This window comes from Formica exsecta, unplaced genomic scaffold (assembly GCF_003651465.1).
Source record: "Formica exsecta isolate Colony F162 unplaced genomic scaffold, ASM365146v1 scaffold98, whole genome shotgun sequence".
NCBI lineage: Eukaryota > Metazoa > Arthropoda > Insecta > Hymenoptera > Formicidae > Formica > Formica exsecta.
In genome coordinates, this window is record NW_021853741.1 from 66,524 (window position 1) to 91,739 (window position 25,216).

General features: G+C 39.6%; 1 protein-coding gene across 1 annotated transcript in view; it reads right to left on the reverse strand.

Annotated features, from left to right (window-relative positions):
- Nucleotides 1–403: 403 nt before the first annotated feature.
- The window catches only part of LOC115245506 (zinc finger protein 704-like), a 97,549-nt gene continuing 72,736 nt past the window's right edge, over nt 404–25,216 (reverse strand). Inside the window, exons 7-10 of the mRNA XM_029823869.1 lie at nt 23,696–23,767; nt 2,292–2,392; nt 1,653–1,914; nt 404–1,573 (exon numbers count right to left, since the gene is read on the reverse strand). Coding sequence (XP_029679729.1) covers nt 1,361–1,573; nt 1,653–1,914; nt 2,292–2,392; nt 23,696–23,767 — 648 coding nt within the window. The 3' untranslated portion in view covers nt 404–1,360. The remainder of the gene's footprint in view (nt 1,574–1,652; nt 1,915–2,291; nt 2,393–23,695; nt 23,768–25,216) is intronic.

Here is a 25,216-nt window from a genome sequence, read left to right on the forward strand (position 1 = left end):
GCGATTATATATGTGTGTATGTGTCGAATTCGTGAGTGTGTCATCTAGAGCGAGACCTTCACTAGATCTTAATAGATCGATCGATTCAACTGCGTAGCCTACCCCAATATGCGCGTGCAGCTCCTTTGTTGGCGAACACGATCTTAGGTCGTCGGAAGGCTAACAAGGCTAAGCCCGGTATACGGCGACGCATGCCGTGCAACATATAATGCCTCTCTAACGTGCGAGAGAGGTTTGAACAACAATTTTTGAATTATTTATCTGGCAGTATAATTGGTGTATAAAATTTTGGTTTCTCTTTTTTTCTCATTTCTTCACGCCTTTACCCATCTTTGCGCTTTCCTGTTCGATTCGCGGCACAGATCCGGTAAATTTAGATACAATATCACAATTAGTAGCTCTATTTTTTTTTCACGCAAGACTCTTTAACTTGCTTGTCTGCGTTCATTTAACATTGAACATCGGTCAGACCGAACATCGATTCGCCGGTCTTTTCTTCATTCATTAGATTCGATCGCTCGTTCCTCAGGGATTGACGTCCCTGAGGCTCGACATAACGCCCTTAGTTCCGTCATTACCGAGAGCGCGTTACGGTTGCGCTTCTGGCGGAAGAAGGAAGATCTATCGCAATGACCTAAGAAACGATTCGGGAACCGGCACTTCGAAGAGCATGTTCAATTTGAATGCGAGTGCGTATCTTGTATAATACGTACCGAACCAAAAGGTTCTCTTTGTCAGGCGGGGTTGGGAGCGAGGCCGTATTTAGCGCTCTCTTCTGAGAACGCAAAGAATGCAACAGTCTAAAATTGCCTCGCTCCGCACGCCAATTATTCGCTATCTATTAATCGAAAAGTCCCTCGTTACGGCTAAGGGACCCGGTCGGAGTTTGCCAAGTGCAAAATACGGGCAGAAATCATTCAGATAAACCTTTCATCACGAACTTCTTCTATGAGTTGATTAAATTGAGAAAGATATTACATCACGAATAACGGCCCTTAGAACCACCCGTCAGCCGTTATTGTAGATTGACGTTTGTCATCGAAAACGCGTGTCTGTTATTTCGGCAACGGAAAACAAAATGGAAAACAAGAAGAAGAGATGCTGGTTTTATGCACTTTGCTTTCTTATAAGTGGTATAGGTGAAATATTATCCCATAGAATATAACGTTTTCGCTACAACCGGCAATAACGGTGTGGTCTCGTGTTCCAAATCGTGGAAGCCTTTTCAACGCTTCGCTTTCTTTTACGATGATTGGCATTTGGCAGTTGGTATTAATGTTCAACGTAGCATTGGCAAACTCTGAGGTCGACTTGACAAGGGTTTCCGCCCACGGACGTACGAACGGGGCGGACGCTTGGCCTATTCGCTGCAAAAACGGGTGCAGGCTTTCTTCCACCTGCATTGGGTGCACCAAAGGTCGCGTGCATCCATACCGTAGATTTTGCGACACTTCTTAACATCGCTGCGCGTTCGTCGCGGGGAGGACGGTTTGCCCGTGGACGCTGTTATGTTTTGTTGGTGACATGCTTGCAATGGCCGCGGGGATAGTTTGATGTGCTTATTGGGCGTACCCTGAAATAGAAAAGAAAAACGCAAATTTGATAATTTGTCATATTTTCAATAGTTTATAGCTCGGCGCATAACTACTTACCGGTGATTGTGAGATCGTAAACGTGTTGTTCGGTTCCCTGACACCAACTATCACGTTCTCGATATAGCTACTCGTGGTAGGAACCGCCTCGAGACGAAGCTGCTTCTGATACTCTGGATCCTCGTGCGGCGGTCTCGCCATGTCCCGATGAGACATTGTGGGAGGCGAGCTCATGTGATCCACAGCAACTTCTTGGTAATAGAATTCTTCCTCGTGAACAGACATATCATCTTCGCTGTCACATCCCTTTGACTTTTTTGGACTGCAAAACAAATCATAATTTTGATTCACATATTATTTTGTAGATGAGTCTATTGATTGAGAAAGATTCGATTATTGCGAAGATCATACATTATTTTCAATATGTCTTCATTTGCGAACATTACATAAACTTACACGATATAGTCATCTTATTCATCGTCAACAGTACTCGAAATTAAAATAGTGCGTTACAATCTAAGCTAAGCTCTTAAAAGAGCTGCACACTCTGTTAGAGGATACTACTGTCATGCCATTATAATGTCAACAGTTTTTCTCGCTGTGCCTGAGACCAGCTTGAGTGCGCTTTCACTTTGTCTTCATAACGCAAGATAACGCGTTTTACGCGCTAGATGTATTATATCTAGGGTATTAGCTTACCCCAGATGTGACTGGCGCACATGTTCTTCAATGAGCGCAACGGTCGCTTTGATTTCCAAGCAGCCTGGCCAAGTGCACTTAAAGACCACTGCCGCATTCGCCTGCAAGTAAAAAGACGACAGTCGTTAATGATTATCGATAAGAACGATGTGTAGGAATGAACGGTCGGGCTAACGACAGATTTATATATCTAAGAGCACTTGACGAAAGGGACAGAGGATAACGGAGATGGCTACGATTTTGCCAATCCTGTTTTACGTCATTCTATGATGTACCAATCGGCGCGTTGTAATGCAACTCGCGCGTGGGCGCAAGTTGACGCAGGGCTGCTGTAACCAGAGTTGAATGGATGATAACCATCGACCACTCGTTCTCTAAAATGCCACGACCTTTCCTTGTGATTTATTTTATTGCATAAAATAAAATAACTGCTCTCTCTCTCTTCATTTTGTTATTGGAATTATTAAAATTGTAAACACTCTCTTTAACGTTATCTAGCTTACATTGTTGCATCGTTTATTTCGCTATATCATTATTGTACGCAAAACAGCTTTTTCAGCATATATCATAATGTTAATTTCCCTATATCGTTCCTCTTTGACATCTCGAATCTATATTTAATTTGTTTTTATATTTTAACCCTTGTAATCACATATTTTTGTTGCTCTGTTTATATCGGGTTATAATGTCTTGTCGCAGTTCTAGCTGCCTCAAAGTGCTTGAAAAAAATTTACAAAAATTTATATATATTCCTTGACATCCATGTAGAAAATGATTATGTACAACAAAAGTTAAAAAGTAAATTTTAAATATCTTTTTTATTGATTAAAGTCTTCGGAATATTCTATTGTTAAAATATTGATAGAGTCAAAATGACCCATATGTGATCCTTTATGGGTTAATCATCTTCAAAGGGAACTCTCGTTACGTGTTCGGACGATTGTGTGTGGACGGTGTGTGTCGTGTCACTAAACCATAAACAGCCAAGTAAGTCTTAAGACGGCCCTGCGTCCAAGTCACGCCAAGCCAAGCCGCCGAAGAGGAAAATCGATGCGCGCGGCAGCCTCGCCGCGCGCACGTTTCTTTGTTTACACCGGCCGGCCGGCGGCGCCGCACTGGTCACGTGGTATTGATCCAGGAGAGCGAGGAATACAAGTCCCCCTCGCGCGTGGACCACGCGGTATCCGACGATCGCGTGCCTTGAACGCGCGAAGGACAGCGATGCGCGGGGGATTGACATTTTCGAGCGCGAAAGACTCCGCGCGCATATCTGTGTAATCATTTTCTACCCACCTCCTATGATCATAGAACGCGATCGCACCCGGATCTCTTATTTTCGATAAAGGGATCAGCATAAAATCAATTGCATGCTCAGCAGCGACAGTTACAACTAAGCATAAATAGTTGATCGAAATATGTTACTTTTACAATGGGCATTTGAATCGATTGAATTTCGCTGAATTCGTATTTTGTATTTTTAGACATGTGCGAAAGTAATCTCTATACATATTTATTTATAATGTCTCAAAGACTGATTTCCTTCCCCGATTGTATGGATTGTGCTCTCGCGCGATAGCACATTGTCCATTGTTCAATCTAGTTAATGAATGCATGAATATTTACGAGTGACTTTACATTTGAGTCACATTTCGGAAATTGCGCGATCGCCTCGCTGAAATTCGCGCGACTTGACTTACGCGCTTCCTCCCCTCCCTAACCCCTTCATTTCCCATGCAGCATATCGGATGGAAAGATAGCGAGGGGGCTGATAAGTATCCGCGCGCGTATCGACGCGCGTTTAAAAAACGAGGCAAGACGCGATAAACGAGAACGCGAGTTGTTCGGCAAAAGAGGCAACTTAGCGAGTTTCAAGGGCCTCGATAGGTGCAGTGACATCAGCTCTGAAACGGGAATACACCGTATCGTGTACCGCGCGAGAGTATACCGGGTGACGCGGCGGCAAAAGGGCAAGCGAGCGAGAACGCGTGCGGGCGCGCGCGCGCGCGTCGATAAGAGCGCATATCGATATCACGCTTGACCAAAAAACGCGACTGATAGGTGAGAACGTTTTCGTGGTGGGAGGAGGTTCTAGCCTCGCGACGGCTAGTAAAAACCTCGGTAGGGTGACAGTGACATCATCTCCGAAACGATACACGCCGGGTACACGGCGCACGACGTGGCGCAGCCACTGCCGAGGTCACAGACCTTCTACGCCGGTCGACAGGCAATGCTCTCTCTCTCTCTTTCTCTCCCTTTGCCTTGCCCATGCCTCGGCAAGTTGGTTTGGCGTGCTCCGGAGAACTTCGCAGCAGAGTCCTTCCCCCTATTACTCCCTTTTCTCCCCTTTCCCCCTTTACGACCTTTAGAATACGACGGGGTAATTCCGATAGCATTAGTCTAGAGGGCACCATGCGTCCCAACGAGTATCTTTATGTGCGCGATAGCGGGTACTGATCTCAAAATCGGAGCACAGATCTATTTTCTCTCCCTTTCCGGATATTTTTTTTTATAAAAAATGTGTATAAAGATACATATTTTTTTTATATAGAAAATATTTTAAGCTACTTCTTTGTGGTGAAATCATGGACAAATTTATCAGCTATTAATCGCTCATTTGTGCGTTTTGAGCGAAAGAATTTCACTCTCGTTGCAATTCCGTATATTCATCCCATTATATCGATGAGCAATCATAATTCGCGCACACCTGTCGGTGCAAGCAAAGATGTCGTCAATTACCAAAGTCCCGTGTCTTGCATCCGGTGCACGTTTACCGATGTCCGCGAGCTGCAAATTCGCGCGTGTTCAACGTTGTTACGCGTTGTAGACGCAAAAATCGATTCCAAACTATACACGCTGCAACAGCTTGCTTTTTCGCGCGGCTCTCGTTTTCTCCGTATTCTAGCCGAGCTCTCTTGTCGAGCCATTGGCTACTGAGCAAAGATGCTCGCGGCAGAGCTATATTTTCCTATGTCGCTCCTATACCTTTCCTTTCCCACGATTACTGAGATTTTCACGCTAAGACTCTGTTCTTCATCTTAACTATCGTGGCAGATAAGAGACTCGTCGACTCTGATATATTAATCCGGTTGTTTAATATTATAGTATATAAAAACGCAGCTGGATAATACTATATAAACAAAAAATAAGTCGTATTTTTTACATCACACATATATACACTCTCTAATATTTAAATCTTTCATCTTTATTTTGACCTTATTTAAACAAAAAAAAAAATTGTTGGCGAATGTCAAAAATCGTTGCCATATCGTCTGCAAATAACGATATTCTCCATGTACCGTTTTGTGTACACATTTTGACGTCACTAGCTGCTGACTCCGCCGTCAGTCCCCATTTCAGGACCACGCGATGGGTTTCACGGACATAGGGATGTATCGTGCGGTGAGAGAGGAAGAGAGAGAGAGAGAGAGAAAGAAAGAGAACGCAAGAGAGAATGGGCGAATAAGATAGAGAGAAAGAGAAGCCAGAGTCACTGGAGAAAAGTGGGGGGCCCGGGTAACGCCCGGGAAACCAAAACAAACCGGACTTCTGTGTGTTGGCGCGTACGACGCGCGTCGATCCGTGGCGTGTGGTGAGGGTCGGACGTTGACCCTTCGTCGAACACACCGATGTCTCACGCACGGAGTATATACAGGGTATACGGAATGGCGGGAGAAAAATCTACGGGTTTGTTGTGGGATCTTCGTTGCGGCGGCGGCAACGACGATGACGATGACGATGACGATGGCTGTGGCGATGGCAGGCGGAGATGAAAGACGCCGTAATAAGGGGCAGAAAATTTCAGAATATAGCGTAAACGAGGACGCGCGATAGGGAGGAATCTGTCTCTCTCTTCTTCTAGAAGGAGGAGAGGGGAGGAGAGGGGATTGACCGCAGCGAAAGAAGCGGAGGAGCCACGTGTGATGCAGCAGGTACGATAAAGGCCGGTTGTGTGGCTCCGATGTCGAGTCGTCCAAGAATCGTGCACAATCTGTGCAAGGGTTTTTCGAGGATGGGGGGGGAGGGAGGAAATGCGTTTTATAGTGCAGAATACTTTATCAGGATGTATAAAAATGCGTTAAACTGTATAATCGTGATAACAAATTCATCGACGAACGCAAAATGCTTCCAGGGTATATTCGAAAAAATGTCGCGACAAAAATGGCATTGTTCGAAAGATTTCGGTAATCTAACGATCCACGTGATCTGTGTAACAACGACAAGGGAGAACAAAAGCCCGGCGTTTTCCCGTCGAACGACGCGATCGTAAAGTAGCGAGCTGGAAAAAAGCACGCTCAGCTGGGACACGTCGCAGCACGCGATTCGGTGCAATTTATAAGGAAGGACCGAGGTCGTCGACACAGGGGAGAGAGACGGAGAGAATCGTTTCAAATACTTGGAGGGAGGCGAGGAGAGGGTAGTAGGTATCCGTGACTCACAACGGAATTCTCTACCAGAGGATATTCGACGCATTTGCTACTTTTCGTTATATCCGGAAGAATGGAAAGCGCTGTTTACCCACATTAGGCCTATCGTTAAGCAACCTTCACTATCTACTTTCCTTTTTAAATATAAGTATATGTATAATCAAAATTAAGAAATATGTAATCTATCTACATTTATCTGCTTCTTTGATAGAGATAGTTACAAGAAACTTTGATATAGAATGCGTACAATATTTAGAACATGAGTGTCAAAGAATGAAATTTAATAATTTTGAACGATCCTAATTTTATATAATTATATATATGATTTTAAAATCGTTACTAATTAATAAAATCTATAAACAAAATCTGCTCTCAAATTTTTGTGCCAAAACAAATATATGTTTTTTTTTCACTTCACTTGAGACACAAAAGAGGAATCAATATTTGTATTTTTCATTCATTAAACGTGCGATTGAAATCGCGTCGCCCGCAGTTTCCGCCTCTTATCGATATTTACATTCCGCCGGTACGTGTTGCTTCTTTATATTTCTCTTTCTCCAAAGTATAATGGCATCCGGTAAGACTTTCGGCGCGAGCGGCGACATAGCCACCGTGATGTTGCAACCATTGAGAGAAGAGGTGAATACCAACATTGTTACTGCGTCGTAGCCACAAAGCAATCTCCATATCAAGCCCAAATTCACAAGATTTTCGCGAAAAAAAGCATCTCACCCCTAATTAATAGCATAACTTTCTTCAGCGATCTTCTTACGATCTCGGGGGTATTTCCAGACTCGTACGAAAATTTTCAACGCTGAATCTCGCGGTCGGCCATTGTGTGTTGGACTTATGAAGGTCAGCGTTGCGTCCGTCGCTGAGAAGGCTGCTAGGCGATGGTTGCTCGATGCTCACGAGCAGGAGAATCGTGCGACTGCGACGCGTGCGAGCGAGAAGAGGAAGAGAGACAAAGAGAAACGGGGAGACGAGGATAACGCGAACTTTGTTGAGAAGCGGCGGCGCAGGAGGAACAGCCGCGCCTGCGCAGATACGTTGTTTACGTCGCCGGTTTGCAGCATGGGATCCCGCGGCCCCCGCTGGCATCTTGTTAAAATGGTGGAGGACGCCCGTTCAGCGAGCCCTATATACATATATATACGTATATGAACGTAGAGAGCCGATGAGAGAAAATGAGAAGTGACGCCGAACGAGGACGATGCACTTTGCGAACCGAGATACCTTGAGCCTCTCTAGACTGTATCTCGATATACATATTTTTCAAAAGAATAATCATATAATATCGCGTGTCTTTTTTTTCTATGTTATTTCTATTCTTTTAAATTTGCGAGATTATTTCTATTTTAAATGTTCCGTATTTTTTTCGATATCTATCATATTTTGATGTACTTTAAGGGGCATACTCGTTTGAATTCTCGAAAAATGAGTGCATTTTCTAGATTTTTTTGCAGCGCAACGACTTGATAAACTTTTTATTTTTTTACGGTATTAATGCAATATTATTAAGTTAAAATAAATAAAAATTTTCAGCTTAAAAAAATTTTTTTTTTTTTGAGGTTATGCGAATATTTGCAGAGTTATATTTTCATGCATGGTGTGCATAAAAACTCGGGTTACGTTTGACGGATTGACTTTAAATTTTGCTTGCGAGTTCCTAATAAGATTCTGCATCGGTTAACGAAACCTTTTTTTAATCCAATTCCCCATTTTTTGTTATAAACAAAAAAAGATGGATTTTTTTTAACGGAACTTTTTTTCAACATGCCGCCATTCTTCTGTTTTTTAAAATTTTCAATAAACGCTTGGATAACAGATAGCTATTAATATGTTTAACAAAAAAAAACTTGTGTTTTTAATTTTGGATATGATAAACGAATGTTTTCATGCACATCATACAGCCACTTAAAATTGGAGGAGCTCTGCACATATTTGGATTCAATAAACGCTTGGATAACAGATAGCTGTTAATATGTTTAACAAAAAAAACTTGTGTTTTTGATTTTGGATATGATAAACGAATGTTTTCATGCACATCATACAGCCACTTAAAATTGGAGGAGCTCTGCACATATTTGGATAACCTTAAAAAAAATTTTTTTTAAGCTAAAAAATTATTTATGTTCTTAATAATGTTGTATTAATATCGTAAAAAAAAAAAATGCATCAAATCAGAATATTTTGCGCTGCAAAAAATCTAGAGAATGTACTCATTTTTCGAAGGTTCAAACGGGTATGCCCCCTTAATAAGATATTAAAAATTTTAACATATTATCAACGTCTCTGAAACCCATTGCAAAGTACGCACAAGTATCAGAAAAACTGCGAATCCTAGGAAAAACACAGTGAAAGGTAGAAAGTCGCGAGAGTGAAACACCTTACACGTGACAATTGTGAGAACAGTTGTAAGTGTGATTCGATGTCGCTCTCGTGCGTTTATACACTGACAATGAATAAAATTCACACGCTCACGAGATTCCCAGAATCTATCATTATTTGTATCTTGCATGACACGTGGCTTAAATGGCTTAATTAATAAATTGAAATAGTTCGGAGTAGTGTTACAGCGCTGATAATTTTGGATATGATAAACGAATGTTTTCATGCACATCATACAGCCACTTAAAATTGGAGGAGCTCTGCACATATTTGGATAACCTTAAAAAAAATTTTTTTTAAGCTAAAAAATTATTTATGTTCTTAATAATGTTGTATTAATACCGTAAAAAAAAATGCATCAAATCAGAATATTTTGCGCTGCAAAAAATCTAGAGAATGTACTCATTTTTCGAAGGTTCAAACGGGTATGCCCCCTTAATAAGATATTAAAAATTTTAACATATTATCAACGTCTCTGAAACCCAAAGTACGCACAAGTATCAGAAAAACTGCGAATCCTAGGAAAAACACAGTGAAAGGTAGAAAGTCGCGAGAGTGAAACACCTTACACGTGACAATTGTGAGAACAGTTGTAAGTGTGATTCGATGTCGCTCTCGTGCGTTTATACACTGACAATGAATAAAATTCACACGCTCACGAGATTCCCAGAATCTATCATTATTTGTATCTTGCATGACACGTGGCTTAAATGGCTTAATTAATAAATTGAAATAGTTCGGAGTAGTGTTACAGCGCTGATATGCATTAAACGTTTATCAAGCGAAATGCAAGTAGCCAAATCGCATTATCGCGTTTATATTCGTATGCTCGCGATTCAATTTATTGTTAGCGTATATAGAAAAAGAGAGATACATGAAAAAGGAAATTTCTATGACGAACAGAGATTTTTATGGGATACTTAAAATCCGATATCCCAAACCGCACGCGTTCAATTTCCTTTCTCGTTTTTTTTTTTTTCAAGACTGCATATCATCGTTTATGCACATTGTATTAAATACCGGCGCTCGTTAAGCAATAAACCAACCTTCGCGCCTCGTCTTCCCTGCCTACCTATCTCGAGATACAGCTACAGATGAAAACTGGTAGTACCGTTTGGATGCTGAAAATACGATTTAAGCATCGGCGACAACCGTCGTAATTAATCTTTAATTGCTATATAGTACATATTCGCCGTTAACAACTGTCGTTTCCGGCGCGAACAGATATCAAATAGTTTCTCAGTACAATACATGGAATATTAATATATAGAAACGTTGAAATTAACGGGATTCCTTTTCATTATACGAATATGAGCAATCCCCGATTATTAATCTTTTAAACTTTGCGCATTTCTGCGCAACGTTGATAATCGTTTGTTTTCTCATTCATACGCGATTTTATATTACTAGACATAAATTTTTCATATTTATTTTTATATTTTACTTGAAGAGAATTGTATTTTACAATAATTTTGTTATTGATTACTATTTCATATTTATTTTCTCTATTATAATGAATATAGGAATTAATGAAATTATTAAAATTTTATAATTTTTTTGCTTCCTCATAGAGGAAGCTTTGTTTTCACGACAAAATTTTTTTTCCAGTTTTTTATACCGATGTGTTTGGAATATTCCAAAACGATTCGAAAAATCATATGTTTAAAAAATGTCTGTATGTATATATATGTATGTATGTCCGGAATGTACATTGTACAACTTCTAACTTCCGCAATTTTTGAGATATCGGGCTAAATATCGGGTTAAATTTTTTTACATAAATAGAGTATTATTAAAGAATGGTTGGTATTGAATTTGATGAGAATCGGTGAAAGGGTTCATTTTTTATAAAATTTTGAATTTTTTGAGAAATGTTTGTATACACTCTAACTTTTGTAAATTTTTAGATATTGGGTTAAATTTTTTTACATAAATAGAGTATCATTAAAGAATAGTTAGTATTGAATTTGATGAGAATCGGTGAAAGAGTTCATTTTTTATAATCTTTTGATTTTTTTGAGAAATGTCTGTACTCCAACTTTCGCAAATTTTTAGATATCGGGTTAATTTTTTTTACATGAATAGAATATTATTAAAAGATGGTTGGTATTGAATTTAGTGAGGATAGGTGAAAGCTTCCTCTATGAGAAAGCTAAAATTGAAAAATTCGCTTGCTTTAAAGAACTTAAGCTTTGTGAGCGAAATAAAATGATGAAGAAGCAATGTGCATATTTCTAATTTGCATAATTTTCATTTTGTTAAAGAAAATCCGGAATGGGTTGACTATGAAAAAATTAAAAATAATAATTATATGATGTTGATTGTTGTATTATGCATTGCTGTGTCCAACATCAACGTTATGAAAATACGCGCCATTGTTTACGGGTTGACAGTATGTAATTCGTTCGCCAGCTGAGCTCGCGTTATGCTTTTAATATGCGTTGAATTAACGAGGGATTGAAGCTGTTACCGTTTACGAATTTTCGTGAACTTGCGTCATATCGATTGGCGCGGTTAAATAAATTATTTTTTTTTCAAGGATGACTACGCAGAGAGAAAGAGAAAAAGAGAAATATTTATTCGAGCATTCTCTTATCGGTGAGGCGGCAAAACGCGAATGCGTGTTGTTTCCAAACTCGACGGATGTTCCGATTCGACGCGTCGATCGTATCGGGCAGTAAAGTTCAATAACCGCCACAAGGTCACGCGGCTAATTTTATTGCGTAAAAAGAGAACCGGTGCTCGATGGCTAGCGAACTTTCGGTTCGTCAGATTATCGCTCTCATGTACGGTAAAAATGTCTACAAGTCGGATTGCAACGTGTGGTGATCAATATTGCCCGCCGTTTATTTTTTTTGGTCAAATCCAAAAAAACAATCAATTCTTTCCATCATAAATGGAAATATAACTTTAACTTTTCTTAGCCGATATCATAAAAATTTTATCGAGTTTTCGGTATATCGTAAAATTTATGTGAAAAATGAAATGAAACAAATTCAATAATTTTAGTACTAATTTATATGCTTAAGGCTACATTTTTTTATATCTTGCAATTACCTATAACATTGTTATAAAGACCAAAAGAGAGAGAGAGAGAGAGAGAGAGAGAGAAAGAGAGAACTACTATCATGTCAGACATATTTAATGCAAATCGGATTGATGCAACCAGATCTTATAAATTTTATTAGAAATTGGCAAAATCGTTTTTATGATAACGCGTGCCATTGAAATTTTGCGCAAAAAACAGTTAAATTTGATTCCACGCAGCAGAAAATCCAAGCACTTGAAAAAATAAGAAGAATGGATTTTGTGCGTGTCAATTCGCGCGATTATTTACTCAATGGCGAGTGTTAGCGTGTTTACGTCTACGAGAGATGATATTAATGGTCATGAAAATGCATGCGTATTTACGTCATGCGTGGAACAGGAAGGGGAGGGAGGAGATTAGGGATTTTAAAGACATGTTTGTTCCGAGCAAATTCAAATTTTTCGCGATTTAATTTCGCGATTAGACATCATCTTATTCTCATTGTGATTGCACGATAATACAGCAAATACATCTTTTTTTTTCTTATACCTTATTTTTATTACAAAGATATTCGTTCAAAAATCTTCGTTTATTCTATGCATTAAATTTAAGTTCTCTGTTCAATATGCTAATAAGTACATTAAATGTGTAGCAATTATAATTACAGATACTGTTCCAAGTGTTATCGTTTATACAATCTTTTTTTGCAGGCACGAAGTCGCAAATTGGATTGCACTGGAAATATGAAATCTATATACGACTTGTGTGCATATTCGGACTTCGTTCAGTTCGCGCTAATCAATGCAACGAAAACGCTTGCAAATCGTCATGTGTCATTCCTCTTTCACGTGATTTCGTTCGCGACACTCGCAATCGTCATTCATCTTCGTATCGACGCGCATTCGAGATTCGCTTGCGTTAGCAAACGAACGATTGTAAGAACGATGGCTCTCGCCTTCCGAAACCGCCGGGTTCACGTGTCCGACAACTGTTACATTCGTCATCATGCCGGTACTGCGGCAAAGTCAAGGTCGTTACTTTCGCGAATCTTTGCATAGAGGTTTGTGGGCGGGCACCGGACGAGTCCCAGTTGGTCGATCGGTTGTACCAGGATGAACAAAACGGCGAGGAGAGAGAACGAGAGATGCTACGGAGGGTAACCTTACCCTAGGGCAGGACTATCTGCTTTTGCATTCGATCGTGAATTATCGGACTTCTCCTATCTCCCTCTCTTTCTCTGTTTTCTTCTCTTACGTGCGGTTTATCATAAATCTCTTATTATTGACGAAACTCGTTATCTGTATAGATTTGTGCGTCCGAATCGTTGTCCAGCACGATTTTAAAAGCGTCTGGCATCTTATCTCTCTTGATAATTGGATTGCAATAAAAATATTTTTAATTCACTTATACATCAACTTCTCTGGTTCCGCTTCTTATCGTAATTAATTCGATGCAATTAATTTCCTTCTTTTATCCATTACACGGCCGCTTTTTTATTTCTCCGTAATATGTTTAATTATATTCTCATGGATCGCGTACAGTGCATTTCTAGTTGTTCTTACCTCGTTTTCATTTTCCGAAATTTTTTTATCCGCTTCTCAACATTGTATTATTATTTATTATAATTTTCAGACACAATCTCTCGTTATTCATTCCTAAGTTCTTTGGACGTCTAGGTCAATCCTTACATATATTCACTGAGTTATAAATCGCTTTGTGATTTTCAGCAAAACTTTCTTAGCAGGATAAAACTTATCTCCGTCTTTCTTGCGCGCTTTTACCTTCGATCGGTGAGCGGCTGCTGCTGCTGCTGCTCTTGCACGGCGCGACGAATCAGCTGGGCACGCACGAGCGGAGTACGAGCGAGCGAGCGCGCCCGCTTGAGCGTGACAACGCGATTGATTCTCGCCGGTACTGTCAACGGCCTTGCCATGCTGTAGACACACACCGGTTCTCCTCGACTTAGCCAAGTTGAGCAATAAAGTGGGCGCGGCCTGTCTTAGGACCAGTTTACAGTTACGTATTTCGCGCGCACATAGGAACGATGTATTCGCAATTCTTTTATCAGCGATCTCGATCGCGACGAAAACATGAGAAACGAAACGAACGCAAAAAGTTGATTCTTACATACTGTCGTTTGTGTCAGATCAACTGTGTCTACCGGGATCATGTCTTTATTGGCCTCTTTCTGCTGCTCTAAAAAGCTTCAGAAATTTTCCCACGTCATTTTTTACATATCTGTATAAATTTTCTCTCTTTCTCGCTTTCCGTCTCTCTCAGTTGTCTTATCTCTTGCGTTAAATCGTTTTGAAATCGATGCCTTTTATCAAGAAATTTCATAAAAAAACTACGCTCTCTCTGCTGCATGCGATAATAATTTTTGCAAATTATTATTGATGATTAAAATGGTACTGAAAACAGAATGATGTTGCGCATTTTATCGTTCGGTACTTTCATCGATCATATACGAACGCCGATTTTACTAGTGGGCTAGGGAATCATGAAGAGATAGATGACTTTCCAACTCGAGATCGATCCGAGAGAAAGTTACTTGCAGTCTACGCCGATGTCGAAACAGCTTATGTAAAACGTTATAGACACCCGACGAGAGCTTAGCCCAGGAATTAATCTCGCGATTCGTGTGCTTTCTCCGGCTTGAAGAAAAAAAGTCGAACTCTTTGGTAACGAAATAACGGTTGCGTAGGTTTTACATTTGCGGAAAAAAAAGAAGACGATAATCAGCGCGAGATATCGCGATAACGTTGCTATCGCGAGCATTAAATGGTCAAAGGTGTTTGTTTCGTTGCCGTATAATGTGTCGTCAAGGATCCAATGCAGGCTTATGACCGGCATCACGACACTCGATGATCGCTTCGACTACAACCCTTAAAGGCTTTAATTGCACAAGATACTTTCGCAGCTGGAGGTCAAGGTAGAGCGAGGACGGTCGATACACGAGGCATCCGCGCGTGCGCAGAACGCGTTTCGATACACGGTCAAGAGTATCGAAACATTTTTTTTTTCCAAGTCAAAGGCGACACGAAAACTCCTTGGTTCGTTTCAGCCACGAGATATTATGAAAATCTTAGGTAGAATAATTATCGAAAGCAAGGAAGATTGAAACTGGTCGAGATATTATCGCGCTCGCAATAAAATTCGCGTCACCTTGAATTTAAAATACATGTCGCACACCACGACAGAGACGTAGCTGTCACGAGCGTTTATTATTAGAGCGGGATGCCGCGCTAAACCGACGAGTATCATCGAGCAGATATTGCGAAACACCGTCGTCGACTACCCACGGCTATCTATCTGTGCATGGGAAAAGCAAAAATAACAGAAGCGTTAAGAGCTCGTCCGCACGTGTTATGTGATTCGATGAATGTATAAAAGAAACGTTGAAAAAATGCGTAACTACTCATATAAATATAAAATACGAAAAACTGAATAACCGTCGTTAAATTGGTGACGTGATTTTTTTATTAAAGCAGTAGTGAAACTTTAACCGAAAAACAAATATGACACCTCGTCTCGTGTCATGACCGTGCTCGACAAAGAGAAAAGGAAACTCCCCGCGTTGCCGGACCGGCGATGACGACAACGCGTCGATTTGGCGTGCGTAAAAAAAGGCAGTCAGGACCTAGGACAACGAGCGGCACAGCACGGTATCTCATCCCCACCGGCGGTGTGCCTGGTTACCAGCTGAAATTCGCGAACGCGCGTCCTTGACTCTCCTCCCAGCCGAAAAAAGTTCTAACAATGCGAGAGAGAAAGAGAGAGAGAGAGAGGGGAGAGGGACGGGGCGGAGGGCGAGCGAGTTTAACATTGACTGTAATAAAGAGCTCAACGCTCCAGACGTGACGTCACACGGCGTAGCAAGCTAAAATAATTGAGTGTCAATATTACCGTTATCATCAATGGTTTAATTCGACGATTTGAAGAAGCTGTTTTTTTTAAATATATATGTAATTAATTTTTTTTAATATACGTATGTATTACAGTCGTAATAAAATTCTTATATGCAATATATATAATTAATGATTGACGTAATATCATCTTATGAATTTAGATTTTAGCAATATTTAAATATTGATGGAGTACAAATTCGATGATCATCATACAAAAATTATATTACGCTATATTATTAGGATTAATATAATTATTATGTACATGTCATGTAGATATAAACAATTTTTGGCAAATTGTACATCTGTCACGATAGAGTAGTGCAGTTTGATTAAAAAAATTTTTTTTTTTTTTTTTTGCTTATCTATAAGATAAAAATAAAAATTCTTTCGCACTTTAGCACTATGTGACGTTATATGCAGAAAGTAGAAATAATCGAAAGACGTCATTATCGCGCGACGAAAAGAAGCCTCGTAGATGATATCAGCCTATTACTCGTGACGTCACAGTTGTCGAGCCGAGAATTTTATTATCAGTCGAGCCGTCAATCCCGTTTGCGAAACTCTCTTCGACACATGACGCACGACATACCTTCGTCGACGGCGAGTTCGGAACGCTCGTCGGCGGAATGACAATTTCGTCCTATCCATCTACCTAATGTGCACGTCCCTCCTAATGATCTCCGTGAACTATTTATACATGACCCGCGCTCGATACGAACGTAACCGGCACGACCGGTAACGGTATCTCGGGCGGATGGACAGACGGACGGTCGATTGTATATTTTCGCCAGCGTCACTACGACAGGTATATACGTTGTCGTAAGGAATCCGAGGAATCGTGCGGGGAATTCCTAAGTTTCACGAGCTGCGTGACACACACACACACACACACACAGAGTTGCTCGGAGGATTATCTCATCGTACGGGCAAGAACTTCCGACATGTAACGCTACAATTGCAATTTCTGTCTCCGTGCGACATGTCAGGTATAATAAGACCCCATCCCAAATTGTGTGCACGATTTCTCTTTGTCTTCGTATGCGAGATATTAAACTTCCCAGTGAGCTAGTCGTTCCTTCCAAAGGAAGAATGTCAACTTGGCTTATTGAAATCGCGAATAATAGAAAATAGTCCTAATTAATTAATAATAAAAGTTAATTAATTAATAATAAAGTTTAAATGTGAAAATAAAAATGTATCTTTCATCTCTCTCTAACTTTTATGTTTTTAATATGATAGAGTTATATATATGTATACATATAATCTCTCTCTGGAAATAAGAATATATTTCAAGTTGTTTAAGAGCTATAAAGAACAACGATCGATATTCGAAGTTCGATCCATATTCATAATGCGCGCCGATAAATTTGGTAATAAGACCTGCTGAATTGATTAAATGAAAACTGGTATCGAAAAGTAGCTGTCCTTTCTCATTCAACCTGATAGGTTCTCCTATTGCTTGGCTGGTCGGAGGGAAGGGTGCCGTTCTCCAGTTATCCAATGACTGCCACGTCAAACCTTACAAGGTCATCGAGGCGGTAGTCGCTAATAATAAGGCTACTCTTAAAACTGTATACGCGATGCAGCTTTTCGAAGAATAATTTATACGTTGTTTCTTGATTTTGTCTTCTCTATTTCTGTGTTTTTAAGCGGAATGTTCCGATATTATTTCTAATCGAAAATTTCTAACGAAATTGTAGAATGTGCCAAATTCAATGTCAAAGGCATTTCTCGAAATTTAAATGTCGGTAAAAATGTCCGACTGCGATTTTACGAATTTAACTGAGGGATTTGACTTTATTTTTTATCCATTTATCTAAATATTTAATATCTTAAATACATACATGTTAAAAAGCAACATCATTAAATATATGCGAACTAGTTTCTATTCTTTAATAAATAGAGTTTAATTCATCAACATTATGAAAAAAGGATAGCTGAATATAGCTTATATCGAACAGATAAAAAAAGACTACATGTATTAACTGTACAATAGCAGCAAAAAACTGTCAAAATTAAAAAAAATATATTTCTTATGTTTAGACTGTTTGAAAATCAAATAAATAAATTCGGATTATAAAAAGAATTAAAGTATCACAAATTAATATGGTTTTTAACGTCTTCGTAAAAAAAAATAATTGTAATTATTATTTTTCCTAATTTATGACAAAAACTTTTGATCGTGAATACTCCCTGAAATCAATTGTAAAAAACAAAAAAAAACGAGTAATTTGTAGAAAGAGAGAGAGAGAGAGATAATATTTTTTTACAATTTTTAGTAAATAACTTTTAAATGAGTAAATGGATCTAAATCAAATTCTGCACAAATATTTGTTAGAGTTTTCTTAATATACGTGAAAATTTTTATTTCGTTGGCAATTATTTTTCCTTGTCAAATTTGTCAATAAGTGCTACGATACGCGATTTTCCATAAGAATCAATATAGTAGTAACGTTAAATTTAAATAATTTCCAAACCGTTAAAAGAATTGTGCTCAGGTTTTGCACAGATACTCAGAAGAAATAGTAGAACAATGTACGAAATTTTTATGCTTTTGTCAACGTTTTGACATATGACACATACATCCTTAAATTTCAATGCAAGCCAAACATACATAAGGCTGAAGAAAATTACGATAATTTGTCATATTTCGAGAAAACAATCAATTACGCGAGAATTTATATTGGCGAGAATTAATAGCGATACGGACAAAGAGAAGAGGAAAGACAACGAGTATTTCCTATACGTAACGTAATGTCGGTGTCATGGTCGCTGACTTATATCATGCGATGCCTATGCGCAATCACGCGAATGAAATCATTTTGTTTGACATTTTGTTATAAAAACATTTACAACTGATAGCGGGGCGAAGTAGCGACAGGTTCGGATGAAGCGATAAAACTTCCTTGACGGCATGAAATCACTGAATCGAATTATTATATTATTTCCTGAAAAGAGACGTTGGAGAAGAGTTCTGATTTTCGAATTTGCATTACTAGAAAATAAATAAACCGGGAATCTATATACGTGAATGTGAGGTTCTTTGAATTTTATCAAAGCAACGTCTCCTATCCAACGCGGTATAATATTCGCTATCGGAAATCATGTAATTAGAAATCGTATTGCCAAGCGACCTTGACTCTGCACGCGCGGCAGATTATATCTGTAATCTGTGCAGCACAAGCGGGATATAGCGTATATGTGTGAGAATTTGTTTCTAACACTCGATAGATATTTCAAAAATGTTTACAAGTCCATGTTGCTAACACAATTCCGAATCGAGAGGTCTTTATCGGGGAGTGTAATTTTTTCGTATTGTAGAATTACTTTCGCGAATATATGATCTTCCGCGAAATTAAAATTTAATCACATCTTGACGACGGAGAGCCGCTCACCTATTACGCTTACGTCTGTCCGTTTCCGGGGCGAGCATTTAAAATACGAGCGAGGAAATGATACGGAAGGGTATACGATTACGTTGCTCAGTAAGACCGGATCCTCCTTGAGCCGCGGTTGTTGCCGGGCGCGCGGAAATATGTATGGCGAGCATTACACGGCTAACGTCAAGTTTACGCAACGCGTATTACGTAAGATGGACGAACGTGTCAGAATACGACCCGGCGGCCCGGAACCCCGCGGGAGCTTGCACGCAAATGTCGGCACTTAATCGGCAGTTGAATCGATGCATCCGATCGCCGATGGGAACTTTTCAAGTTCAGATCGTATGCTTCATACGTCTTCTCTCGAATAATTTGCACATCGATCGAGATATGCGCGCATAATGTGATACAAAGAGATTTACATATGCATAAATTATATAAGTAATTATATAAGCAGAAGGAAACAAAAAGGCAAAATATTAAAATAATACAAACAAGAAGACAGAAAAATAAGAGCCAAAAAATGTTTTAAGATTTCTAGTTATTCGGGATAAAAAAAAAAGGAAAAACCTAGTAAATCCATTTTTTTTAAATAAATGCGTAATATGAAATTATTCTTGTGTTCAATGAATAATAATAATCAACGCAGAAGTCTTTCTTTTAGATATGTATAGTCAATAAAAACAATAATTGGATAAAGATTATTTTCCGGAAGAGATCTTTCGAGAAACAAAAAAAAAAAATGAAAGGAAAGAATTCTTTCTTGCAAGCAAGAATTTGCTGAACATTAAAAATTTGAAACATTTGTATTATTCACTTCTTCAGTGAAATAAAGTAAAATATCTGATGAAATTTCTGGATGTTTTCTCGCGCATGCTTGTGAAAGCGGACTCGTTCAATTTCTCGCATCTTTAGTCGATCTAGATTTATGCCGCGATCATTGCCAGTACGTCCTTTTTAAATTCTACAGCAAGAGCTGTATTTGGAACTGAAATATAATCTCTGGCACCGTCACAGGAACGGTACATTGCGTATCATAACTGCTCGAGTAGCTGAAAGCCACTGCTCCGAAGTGCGAGCGATAATCGCGGAAACTTCGCCGACAGTATCGTAGTAGGAAGATCTACATCCCGATCACCAGACGGTATGACGACCGTCCGAACATCAAAGCCGACGGTCAAGGTCCGCCATTGGGATGATGCTCGTGCTGACTCGTGCATTTAACCGGCAGAACGTCGGTTAGAAAAGCGGTAGCACGCGGAACTAGAAATAAATCTTCCGTGCGTTCCACACAATTCAACACACACACACACACACACACACACACACACACACACACACACACACACACACACACACACGCAGATTCATAGACACATACATCACCGACAGTTGCACACCAATATTATTTCGCGCGCGTGCAGTCAGGGCCACGGTGACCTTAACTACCTTCCTCCGCACCTCTAGCCCCCCCTTTTCCTCGTTGTTGCCCTCCGCGCCTCGCCCCCTCAGCCAGCGAGTTATGCCGCATTCGAGGGCAACGGGGAGCGCGGACAGGGGAACGGGCACGTGCCGTTCGTGGTGACGTCACGTGCTGTGCACTGCGACGCGATGCACCAACGGCGCCGGTCCTCGCCGGCGCTGTCGCTCCGAGATCTAGGTCCATGTGCAGGCGCGAACGAGGATATATATTCTGGCGCGTGCGCGACGTTTTTTAATGGAATTTGCCTCGTGTCGATTACAAGAGATCGTCGCCGTGTTTAAAGGTTCACTTAGGAAAAAAGAAAGGATAATTTCGACAAAATAATTTCAACAAATGTCAGGGCGCATAAATGTCTATAGATCTTCGAGAAACTGCATATTTGCTTCGATTCGAACGTTGTATCATAATTTCTAGGATAACGATCGAATACAAGTCGTCTCGTTTATTTCATCTTTTTTTTTTTTTTTTTTTTTTTTTTTAAGGGGGTTCCATTAGATTAAAATGTTACCATTACAACTGATTCTTAAAACCGACTGTTTTTTTCTTAAAGGGAGTTCAATTTATAGATTTCAAAAAAATATTGTGATATGATAAGTAGCTGTCTGTTTAAATTTGGATTACAATTTCAAGTTAGGTCGTCTTCAAGGAAGCTGTCATCTGACATTCAATTGAAAAAAGAAACTTGTTTCGGTATGGCTCAGAAATGCAAGTACATATGTCATATTCTAGCGCGTGCACGATCTTTCGATAAGACTTCATTCATATTGATTTCGATCTTCATTTTTGACAATTTACTCGGAGGATTAATAAAGATACGCATGAACGCGATGTAACCGGTTAGTTTACAAAATTCAATAATCGAGCAATAATTTAAGGAGCAAATCGAGTTTTATCAAAGTGGCATCTCTGATTATTTAATCTGTGTGCATATATACAGATCTTCATTAAAAAAATATTATCCTACAATTATCCTCAACTAAATAGCTTTTTGAAAATCGCCATAATCCTCGGCAAATTCTGTCGAAGCGTGGTTTCAACATTCGATAGAAACGTTATAACTGCGCGTGATAGAGACAAAGGAAATCTTCATCCGCCCCGACATGCAACCGATACTCTCGTCAATCTATTCGCGCAGCTACGGCACTGTACACGTGGATATGCATATGTGCACGCCTGCGCGTGCGCGGGGGGAGGGGAGGGGACGATCGGAGTTCTAACGCAGTCGTTTCACAATACAATACACTCGGCTAGGACTTCCTGGCAGCACTTTCTCTCTCTCTCTCTCTCTCTCCCCCTCTCTTCTCTGTCTAGCGGGATCATCGTTCACGGATATGATAAGGAACGGTGCATCGTCTCTTTCCTATCTCGATCGAGTGACCTTTCGCGATAACGAGTATTAGACGATGAGAGAATCTGAGGAATGACACCGACGACCTTGGACGCCGTATGTTCGCAGAGGATATCCTTGAGCCGGTCAATTGGGTCAGGTGCGCGGATACGCACAGGGTGACCATCTCTCTTTCGCGTGCGATTCGAATAATGGGGGAGGAAACTGGGACATTTCTCGGATTTCGAAAGGAGGGCGAAATGTTTACATATTTTTCATTTATCTTATCGGGATGGCCCTACGATATTTCTTTTTTTTTTTTCTTTTTTTTGATTACTCGCTGAGCGTATTATATTAATGCAATGATAAGGCATTGTAAATAGCGATATTCGACTTTAAAATTTTAATGAAGCAAAATGATGAATGAATTATGATCTTTTTAATACCGTATACGAAACGAGGACAAACTACAACAAACAAGAATACCAAAAATATGCGAGAATGTCCGAGGAAGTTGGTCACATATACGTTCCAAGTACATTCGTGTTCGTATGTGTTGCCACGAGTGAAAGTTGAAACCGCGCAAAATATACGCCGAATCTGATTGATGATACTATCGTCTTCGCGTCCAGAATCGCGGATGACGTGCGTATTCGTTTCTGACGACATTACTGACTCCGATTGAGTCGAGATGAATGACTTTAAGCGGTCGCCGCGCTCGCAAGCGTCGGTGAAAGTAGGAACCTTCGAGTAAACTGGGTTACGAATAATATTGATCTGCGAGGAGTGGTAGAGTAGCGGTGGTGGTAGTAGGCGATAGTAGTAGAGTCGGGTCGGGTTTTACACGCAGAGACCGATCGCTTGTTCCGTCAACGGGTGCTTTCGATAACGAAGGTTTCCCCGTGAATTACACCCGCATGAATGATGTCGATCGCGAGTGGCTTCCACTTCCTTTTCAACCGATGTTTTTCCGCGTTTCTTTTCCATCGATTTCCAAATATCAATAGTTGCTACATTTTGAGATAATTTCGAGGAAAAAGTCTAATCTTGTTTTTGTTACGGTTGACACATAAGATTGCTTATCTCTACTTACTGTTACGATTCAGATAACAGATGTAATAACAAGAAAATATTTCGAATGCAATTTGTATCGTAAGATGATTTAATTTCAAAATAAATCATATAAACGAAGAGCACTAATGGCCTTTGCCATTATTAAAATAAAACAAATTTGATAGTTTTATTATGTAGATATAAAAATGCAATAATAAATATATTTATCCAATGGAGAGAGTGTTCCTATGACCCACCAAGCTCCCGTCGATATTCACGGAATTGCAGAAAATAACCCGATATTATAGAGTTAAAGAAAGGAACGGGGCCGGCAATTTTGCACCTGTGCGACATTTCCAGCGTACAGGTCTCCTCCGATTATAGACATAAGAATGGAAATCGAAACTTACCTGTTCGCTTTCGAAAGTCGCGCAAGCGCCTGGTTCCGTCTCGATCGGGTCCTGGTTTACTTTCGCTCGAATCTGAAAAAAAGGTCAGAAAGCGGAGAGTTTAGCGCGGCGTTTTAGCGAGTCGGTTCCGTAATATACGTATACCTTCCGCCACGCTCCCTTTCAGCGGCTATTTTCGGGGGACCGCCATCGCAGGCGGGGAGCCGCGATTTTACCCGCATGCGAGCGTCCGAAAGCGGCAGGCGAAGGAACGTTCGCGCGGGGCCGCCGAGTACCTAAGATTAGCGCGGGGCGATAATACCTCAAGGTCCGACTTGTTAGCCGTCTTACGAAATACCAAAAAATCCAACGCGCGTGTTTACATCCTTGGCTCGGCCGGCGCGCTTATGTCATCATCGCGCGCGCGGGCTTGGCTCGCGCGACGAAGAAGCTCGCCTGCATCCCTGACCGGTCAGGGCCGTCACTGTCAGCATACGCAACATATCGCTAGCGCGATACACATCCGAAGGGGTATCATAGAGATCTTATAGAAATGTCTTTTCCCTCTCTCTTTTTTTTTGTTCTCGCGTACCAATATGTCAAAAGTGTGAAAAAAATATCCCATCCCTTATATAATGTATAAAATTGTCATTTTTTTTTCCATTTGTTTCGCATTCAAAGATTATTTACGGATTCAAGTAGATTAATCTGATACTCATTCCAGAAGACATTTACTCGGAAAATCTTGAGAATGAGAAAATATTATTATAGTGATTATAAAAATGTGAAATATAATAATAATAATAATAATAATAATAATATAATAATTCAAATTAATTACTTTTCTACATATATATGTATATATATACAAGGTGTTAAAACATTAGACCGACAAATTTTGAAGGGAAATAGAGGACTTCAAAATAAACATTTTCGTTAATAATATTTTTCTCTACGACGTTTCGTTTTGGTTTTATATTATATTCAAACTTTCAATAAAGCAGAGGTCTTTGACAAGTTGCATGTAATTTGTTTATCCTTATGAAGTGATACACTCGGATAGAATTGACTTGATATGCATCTTATTTATAGAACAACTTGTAATGAACAAACAGCACAGAACAATATGAATATTTCAACGATGCCATTTTTATATTGAAGTTAATGGAGGAATTTTTGAGCATTTCACTGTCAAAAAAGAATCACTTTCGTGTATTTGTTCCGTTTTTGTTCAAGATAAAAATATAATTTGTTTTTTCCACTTATATGTTTGTTTATTGAAGTCACAAAACTCTTATTTTATACCCTGTAGTATTAAAACAAAACGTCGTAGAGAAAAATATTATTAACAAAAAATGTTTCTGTTAAAGTCCTTTATTTCCCTTCAAAATTTGTCGGTCTAATTTTTTAACACCCTGTATATATATATATATAACTTATATTAATTTTTTAATAGAAATATGTTCTAAATTTGAGTTCTAGCTCGTCGTTCGCAGCTTTTTATTATTGTAAAATTGCGTTATCAGCTGTTGCTTCTAAAAT